We start from the raw sequence: 8,485 nt of genomic DNA, 5'->3' as shown, positions 1-8,485 counted from the left end.
GCGCTTCGGGGACGGACCGGCCCCGCCGTGCGCCTCCAATGCGGCCCCGCCGCCGCCTCCGCCCCTCAGCGCCGCGTTCCGCCCCGCCGCCGTTCCGGGCCCGCCCCGGGAATCCCAAAATCACAGAATTAAATAGGTTGGGAAACATCTCCGAGATCATCGAGTTCAGCCTCCGACCCAAAACCACCATTTCAACTAAACCAGGACACTGAGAGCCATGTCCAGTCTTCCCTTAAACACCTCCAGGGACGGTGACTCTGCCATGTCCCTGGACAGCCGATTCCAAGTTCTAAGGACCCTTTCCGTGAAGAAATTTTTCCTAAAATCCAACGTAAAAGTCCCCTGGTGCAGCTTGAGATCATGTCCTCTTATCATGTCCCTTGTTCCCTGGGAGCAGAGCCTGACCCCCAATGGCTGCACCCTCCTGTCAGGGCGCTGTGAGGGTGAGAAGGTCCCCCCTGAGCCTCCTTTCCTCCAGGCTGAGCCCCCCCAGCTCCCTCAGCCTCTCCTGGTGCTCCAGCTTCTTCCCTATCTCCAATCCCTTCTCTAGACATGCTCCAACACCTCCATGTCCATTTTGAAGTGAGGGACCCAGAACTGGAAAAAGGAATTGAAGTGTGGGCCTCACCCATGCCAGGGAGACAATCCCTTCCCTGGTCTGGCTGCTCCACTGGTCACAGGCCAGGTTGATACAGGTCAGGATGGCCCTGGCTTTGTTGGCCACCTGGTGCTCATGTCCAGCTGCTGTTGACCATCAGCCCCAGGGCCTTTTCCACTGTGCTCTTCCCAGCTACCCTGCCCCAAGTCTGGAGTGAAGGCACAGGACAGCAGGCACAGGTTCTCTGTGGTGCCTCGCCATGGCCATGGAAACTGCCCAGTGAAGTGGCCCTGATCCAGCTCCAGCTCCCACCTGCCCCAGTGCAGGCCCAGGCAGAGACAGTGACACTGACACGCAGGCCTGAGCACCAGTGCCTTTATTGCTGCTCATAGGAATGAGGGGATGGGGTAGCCCAGGGCAGGGGACCCCCAGCTAATGGCAGCACCAGGTGAGACCCCAGCAGGACCATGGAGGGTCCCGGCCAAGGCAGCAGTGCAGGACACTGGCAGGAGCAGTGATCTTTGGTGTGGAGTCAGGGGGAGAGAAGGGCAAAGTGGTGAATGAAACATATTTAGTGCTGAAGGGCTCTCATAGCCTTATCTTCATCCCCGGGGCTGGAAGCGAACGTCTGCTCCAAGCAGCAGGAAATTCTGGGAGAAAGAGAGAAAGTGCTGAGCTGCTAGAGGCCCTGGCAGCTGAATGGCCCAGCATCCATCAAATCCTTGAAGGGAGACTGGACTGGGACATGTGCTCTGTTTTTCTGCTGTGCCATTGCCATCTCAGTGAAGAGCATGCTTCCATTAGTCACTTCCAAGCACAGCTGCAGGAACTGGACTGGGAGGCTGTGCTGGTAAGCAGGGCTCTGTGGGCAGCAGGATGGGCCCCACCTGGGGTCAGGAGCTGCCTCTCACTCACCTGGTGGAACCTCACAAGGATATTGGAGAGCTGAATCCTGTCCAGAACTGGCAGAGGGAAACCCTCATCCAAACGGGCTGGAAAAGACAGCACATGTGTCTGCATTGGGATGGAAATGGGAGTCAAGGGAGCACAGAGCACTCAAATCCAGAACACCCTGGATACCAAGGAGGTATCCACCTCCTCGGCCACTTCCTTCTCCCAGCCCTTTCCTCTCCTCCACTGCTCCTGGGGCTGGCAGAAGAAGCTCCACAGAAGGGCTGTGTTGTGCCATGACAGCTCCCTCAGCCCATCCTGCCACCAGCCCCACTCGGGTCTGAGCTGCTGGCGAGGCAGGAGATGCAGGGATTTGGGGAGAAGGTCTGGAAGCATTAGGAAATGCAGAGGGCTCATTTTTTCCATTGCGCTGGCTGCTAGGAGCCTGTCAGAGCAGCAAGAGGCTCCCACTGCTTCACTGCTGCCTCCTGCACTCACTTTTCCCTGCATCAGCCTTGGCAATGAGGATTTAAACAGTGAGCTGGGACCACTTGGATGGAGCAACCTGAGTGGAAGCTGCTGCAGCAACCCCATTCCCCCCAGTAGGTTCTCACCATTGAGATGTGGGAGGATGACCCGGGAAGTCAGGAAGTTCATTATGGACTGCAATCCTTGCACCTGAGGAGTGAGGAGAGGGGGAGGAAGGGCTTTAGCCTGAGGGACAGGAGACATGCAGGCTCTGGAGAATAATTAGGAAAAGACAAAGTGACAAGAAGCTGGGATGGGCACATTTTCCCAGAGACCAGCAGCTTTGTCTGGCTGCACTGGAATGAAGGAAAGGTTGGGGTGAGAGCAGCAATGGGTCTGGCTTTGCATCCTTCCCCAGCCTTGCAGGCTGAGGCAGGAGGAGGCTGCAGGGCCAATGGGGGGTACCATGCTGAGAGGTAGCAGGAATGACTCCCTGTCCTGGCCCCCAGCAGGCTGCCAGCTCCATGCTGGGGGCTCTGGTCGTGGTCAAAGATAGCTTACCTGGAAATGGCCGACAGCTGAATCCTTCAGAGAGAGCCTGATCCTGCACAGGGACAGAAGTGGTGCTGTGGAGGATGTCCCAAGGGAGGGAGCAATTCCACCCATCGATGGCCATGCAGATCCCACTCCCTCCAGCCCCAGCTCATTCCTCCCACACCAGGCCCACATCCCAGAGACCTTCCCATCCCCTCTCTGACCCTGGGCACCCAAAACAGAAACACCCCCAGCCACCCCCTGCCCAGTCAGTGGCTGCTCCCCTCTGTACCTGCCCACATCCAGGCTCCCAACTATGCGGCCGGATCTCACGTTGATGACAGCGGACACGTTCCCTGTCTGGGGAGAGAGCACAGAGCTCTGGCAGTGCTCACCCCACCTCACTCCAGAGCAGAGACCCAGGGGAACGGCTCTGACCCAATGAAACACACCACTGCCCATCCAGGGGCGTGTTTGCACCCAGCACCAAACCTGGTATTTGTCAGCTCAGGATTTGTCCCATTGGGGACATCCCAATGTGCCTGGACAGCACCTGGGAGCTCCCCTGGCAGGATCTGGGCAACAGGACGGGGCACAGCTCAAAATCCCTTGTCCACCCTCTCACAGGCCATGTCTGAACTCACCAGGCTGAGGAGGAAGAGAGGAGCCAGGCTGGAGTTGGGAAGGATGGCATAAGCCTGGGCATCCACAATGGGCTGGAATGAGATTCCTCCTGGTCCAATAGTCAGGAATGGAGCAGTGGGAGTGGACAGCCTGAACTTCATTGGCATGTTTGGGTACATCTCCTCCAGCTGTGTGGGAGTAGAGAGAGGATGGGAATGATGGCACAAACCCCCAGTCCTCAGGGAGAACACCTGGCACACAGCAAAGCCTGTGTGTGCAAGAGCTCTGGGCAGGCAGGGCCAGACTGCTCACCTGGGGAATGAAGGCTGAGAAGACAGAAGTATCCAAGCTGAATCCTGCTTTCTTTGGGATCTGCAAGGAGAGGACTGTCACCCTGGGACAATGTGGCACAGAGGAGCACATGGCGAGCCCTCCTGTCCCCAAATGCTGCCATGTCTTACAGCCCAGCCCCATCCCACAGCCCCCTGCTCTCCCACTGGGGCTTCTCCAGGATTGCTGGCTGCTCCTGGAGCAAATGGAACCTTTTCCCAGCCCTGTCCCACTCATGCCATTACCATGTCCTCTGGGATTTCAAAGACCAGTGCCCCAGCCTTGTGGTAGGCAATGCCAGCTGTGTTGAAGAAGTAGCTGGAGGCTCCAAAGTAAACCATGCGCTCGTGATCCGAGGGGAAGGCCAGTGGCAGCGGTGAGAAGGGGACGGTGGTGCGGTGGGCCAGGGAGTAGAATTCACCCTGGGAAGAGAGAGAGATGTGGAGAAGGTGGAGAAGGGGTACAAATAGCAGTGGGGCTCACCTGCTGACTCTGGCTGGCAAACAGCATTTGCAACAGATTCCAAAACCTTGGTTCCCACTTTCCTTTGGCATTGGCATTGGCCAAATCAAGTGTCCCTAGTGCAGATTCTCACCTTCAGGTTCAAGTCCAGAGACTGGGCAGTAGCTCTTGGGGGTGCCACCAAGGAATAATCGATTCCTATCTTGTCATCTATCCTGGCTGTGACTGTAAACACAAGGAAGAGAGATGAGTAAGGAGATGTTCAGGAAACCTGAGAGCTGATGGGCTCCTCTGGCATCTGGGCAGTGCCTTGATTGGGCTTCCTGGTGCATCAGCTCACTACCAACTGCACCTCTGCTTGCTTCTGCTAGGAAGCAAAAAACCCACTTTTCTCCAGACTTTTTCACAGCCATCTCCTGGACCTGAGGAATGGCCAACATCCCTAGTTAAAGTAGCCCAAGCCAACACCAGCCCTTGGACACAGATTCTGAAGGAATTTCCACAGCCACACAGGACACACAGAGTGATTTGTCTCTGCTGAGAAGGTTCTCCCAACTCCCAGCTTTGCTGCAAAATACCAGGAGATGGGTAGTGGAGTGTACAAAGTAAAACATTCCTCATGGATGGCAAAAGCTAGGAAGAGCTGCTTCTAAACCGCCCAGTACCTGGCAGTGTCCGGACCTGCTTCTGGAGCTCATTGTGCACAGACTTGGCCACATTGTCACACACCTGCAGGACAGAAAGGCCACAGAGCTGAGCAGGGGCAGCCAGGTCACAGCCACGCTCCCTGCTCCATGGCAAAGCCTGCTCAAGTAAAAGAGCACACAGTGATCATTGTCTCCATTCATCATGCAGCACATTAGGTGTCCAAGACACAAGCAGGGTTTCTACTACAAGCATCTGCTTGCAGCAATTTCCCCTGGGCACAGCTCAGCTCTGGGGAGACCCTTGGAAGGAATCACTTGTGGCCCATGCAGGAATGAACCGTGCTGAGCAGCCAGGGCATGGCCAAAACAGAGCAACCAAAGGCATTAACCCACCCCACAGTAATGTCCTCTGGCTCTAGTTACATCCCTACTTCTGATCCTTCAAAAACATCACCTAAAAATGCGGGCTAAAGACAACCACAGAACCCAAGGCCCTGCCTTGCACTGCTCACATACCTTTCTCTCTAAACTCTTCCGCAACTTGGACTCAATTACACGGTGGAAGAGGTTGTAAAGCCTCCTGCAGAGAAACACAGAGAGAAGCCCTGTCTAGCTCAGATCCATACTGCAGAAGTATGTGCCCAGGAAAGGGAGACCCTAGAGATGCAGGAACCTGGAAACATCATTCCCACACCAATTTGGCATCTGACTTTACCCCAGGGTTTACATTTGCAAACAGGATCACTGGTAAACCACAGAAGTCTGGTGTCTGCCTTAACCACACTCACTCCTGTAAAATGTGCAACCACAGCAGGTGAAATTCAGGCCAGATTTAAGACCAGGCAACCTGAGATTTGCCAACAACCTACTCCCCACACCACGGCCACATTCCCATGGCAGAGCCAAATTCCCATGGCAGGTGGGCTAACACATAGTGTTTCCAGAACTTACAGTGAAGTCACATACCCAAGCTTGCCTGAAAAGCGCACACGGACTTTGGAGATGCTGGCACTGCATTCCGAGGTGCTGATGGTGGGCTTCCCAGTGGTGTCACTGCCCAGCCTTAGGACAATTTTCATGTAGGCATTTTCTATCTTCAGGTTGAAAGATCCATGGTCCCGGCTGCAGGTACGGGGGGATGAGAAAGGGAAATTTGTCAATGACAAAGCCTGTTGAAGAGACCTGAAAACTGTTTCTGCATGAATCTATCTGGATCACCTTCCCCCATGTATGGTATCTCTAGAGGAGATTGGGAAATTGTTCAAACTCAGGGGAACCAAATTTCAATGGCACATAAACTAGGAGAGGTAACCTTTAAATAGAGGGGAGTGAGAGCAAGAAGGGGTGGTGGAAGCGAGACAAGAGGGTCCACATATATCGCCCCTTTCATATGCCTTGGTCCTGCCTCACAGCCTTTTTTATCCATCATATCTGGGGGAGCAATGTGACAGCTGCCCAAAAACAAGGCAGAGGGAGAGGAGAAAAAACCCTGTCCAATTCCAGAGAGGGAGACACAGAGTGAGTGCCTGAATAGAGAGAGGAAGAGCTGGGAACTCACATAAAGAGAAATTTCACCCGCCAGTCGCCATCCAGCTCAGCAAAGGCGTTGGAGATGGAGACCTGCAGGCCTACGTTGGAGATCGGGGTAATCCGTGAGTGTGGCAAGTGGAAACTGGTAATGCGCAGTCTAAAAATATAGAAATAAAAAGAAAAGTCATGTTACAGTGCTTCCTTGCTCCCAAGCACAAGCTAGAGAGGGAGGGAGGGAAGGAGGGGGAGCAGGATGGAGTCACTGCACTGGCAACATCCCCTGCTGCACCTCTGCTTCTGCAAAGCTACGCTGGCACTTTGGGAATGTGGCAGTTGCAGCCACCCAAGGCAGCCCCAAATGCTGCACTGCAGGAGCAGAGAGGCACCCAGGGCAGCAGGGAGCTGGCATTGCCACAGGGACTGTGCCCCTGCTTCACACAGGAATGTGTGCCCTGATCCCACAGGTAAGGCCATCTCCACTACCCAGACTTTGATTGCACACAGCCCACCCATGCCCCGAGTGCCGTGACCCTGGTTCCATTTTTCCCCTGGCGCAAGGAGTCAAATAGGAACATGCACCAAGGACCTGAACAACATGTCAGGGAGCTGTGGAGGGAACAGGATGGTCCTCACTGCTCCAGGGGCCCCCCACCCTCTGCAATCCTGCTGCCCCTTGGCTGGATTGGGGGTAGTGTGTGGCTCCAGGCCACAGGCAAGGCTCACCTGGAGAACTCATAGCGCACCTTCCTGGATTTACCCGAGATGTCTGGTAGCTTCAGCTGAGCCAGCTCCTTCTCCAGGATCGCCATCCCCTGCTGTCGGGCTACAGGGATACAGGGAGAGCATGACTCCACAACAACACCACTCCATCATTCCAGCCACAGGAGCTGGAGCACACACTGGTTGTGTAGCAGAAGGGTCAGAGGAGAGATCCAGGTGGTGCTGCCTCCCAGGCTGGATTTAAAGCAAACCTCTGAGCACAGAGCCCTGTAAGCACACAGGCAATGCTGCCTGGTGCCCTGCTTGCAGTCCCAGAGAAAGGTGGTAGCCACAGAAAGGAGAAAGGTGTCCCAGTCCTCACTGTCCGGGCTGTGCAGTGGGTGAGATCAGCATGAGGTCCGAGGTACTGGGATGCTGTGTGTTTCTCACACAGTGTATTTCAATCCATAACTGCACTCTGCTGGAGCCGGGGCTCTGCCTGCCTCGATAAAACCAGCACGGGGCCCATCCATCTCTGTCACTGCCCCTCCCTAAAGTTCCCAACTCCTCTCCCCTCTGCAGCTCCCTCCTCCAGGGCTCACAGCTCAGCTGCCTGGATGTGCTGTGGGACCAGCACCCTCCTGCTGTGCCAGCCTCCCACACTGCCTGGCTGCAGCTCCCTGAGACCCCACAGGGCTGGACCCCTCTGCAGGGGCTGCATCAAGTTGTGGCATGGGGGGCAGGCAGGTGCAACAGGGAAGCTCTGGCCAGTGGTGCATTTGGCACCCCTGTCCAAGGATTTCCCCACGCTGTCCCTGTGCTCCTCACTTGGCATCCATGGCCAACGATCCCCCATCCTGCCCCAGAACCCTGCACTTCTCACAGGCTACCTGGCTCCACACCTCTGCCACCAGCACATCTGTGAGAAGAGAAATCAGAAGCAGAACCCACCATAGTCCAAGCCTGCCTGGGTCATCCTCACCACGAAGCCGGGGTTGGTGGCTGTGCTGAGTGCCAGGCACAAGGCCAGTGCCCCACAAGCCACTGCCACGCTCTGCATTCCCATCCTGGCTTCTTGCAATGCTGTGCAATGCTGGGCTCTCCCAGCACAAACCACCTTTATATCCCTGCCCAAACACGAACCTTGGACAAAGGTGGGGTGCAGAGCCACGGGGGGCGTCCCCAGGACTTCCTGCTTGGCCACCACCCTGCTCTGCTGTGCTGCTGGCACCATTGGCACATCCCAGCACAGAGGCACACCTGCTGCCTCTCACTGAAGGTAGGGAAGAAGCAGTGGAAACTGGGAGGCAACAGCCCTGTCCCCAGATCTCTGTCACCACCATCAATCCCTGCCTGAGGCAGCAGTGAATGCTCAGTGGAGCAGAGCTGGGTTTGGCATTGGCAGCTGAGCCTCACAGAGCCACATTCCTGCAGCCTGCACCCAGCAAAAGCTGGGAACAGCCTGCGATGTCCATGAGCAGGGTCCCAGCCATGCATCTCTGTCCCTGTCCCATGGCTCTCCTGGCTACTCTGAGCTGCTGCTCACATATCACAGACCTGCCCAAGGAACCAGAGCAGCAGTGGGACACCAGAGCAGCTGCGGGGCACAGCAGTGGCTAAAGAAGGCAGGTCACAGCTTCTCACCTCATGGGAGCAAATCCTGGGTACCCCCACATCCAGCAGGGCTGGCAAAGGAGCTCCT

At 55.9% G+C, this 8,485-nt stretch overlaps 1 protein-coding gene across 1 annotated transcript; it reads right to left on the bottom strand.

The window, feature by feature from the left end:
* Nucleotides 1-959: 959 nt before the first annotated feature.
* LOC144247202 (bactericidal permeability-increasing protein-like) lies at nucleotides 960-7,900 on the bottom strand. The gene is made up of 15 exons (XM_077787088.2): nucleotides 7,735-7,900; nucleotides 6,808-6,907; nucleotides 6,113-6,241; nucleotides 5,521-5,676; nucleotides 5,071-5,134; nucleotides 4,573-4,636; nucleotides 4,041-4,132; nucleotides 3,691-3,867; nucleotides 3,428-3,487; nucleotides 3,136-3,303; nucleotides 2,784-2,851; nucleotides 2,519-2,561; nucleotides 2,104-2,167; nucleotides 1,514-1,590; nucleotides 960-1,248 (listed from the first exon to the last, which is right to left on the bottom strand). Exons 1-15 carry the CDS (start codon nucleotides 7,847-7,849, stop codon nucleotides 1,201-1,203), a joined length of 1,425 nt encoding a protein of 474 aa, XP_077643214.2. The 5' UTR covers nucleotides 7,850-7,900; the 3' UTR covers nucleotides 960-1,200.
* Nucleotides 7,901-8,485: the final 585 nt, after the last annotated feature.

This window comes from Lonchura striata, chromosome 20 (genome assembly GCF_050655825.1).
Source record: "Lonchura striata isolate lonStrDom1 chromosome 20, ASM5065582v1, whole genome shotgun sequence".
NCBI lineage: Eukaryota > Metazoa > Chordata > Aves > Passeriformes > Estrildidae > Lonchura > Lonchura striata.
This window is presented reverse-complemented; position numbering and strand designations above follow the sequence as displayed.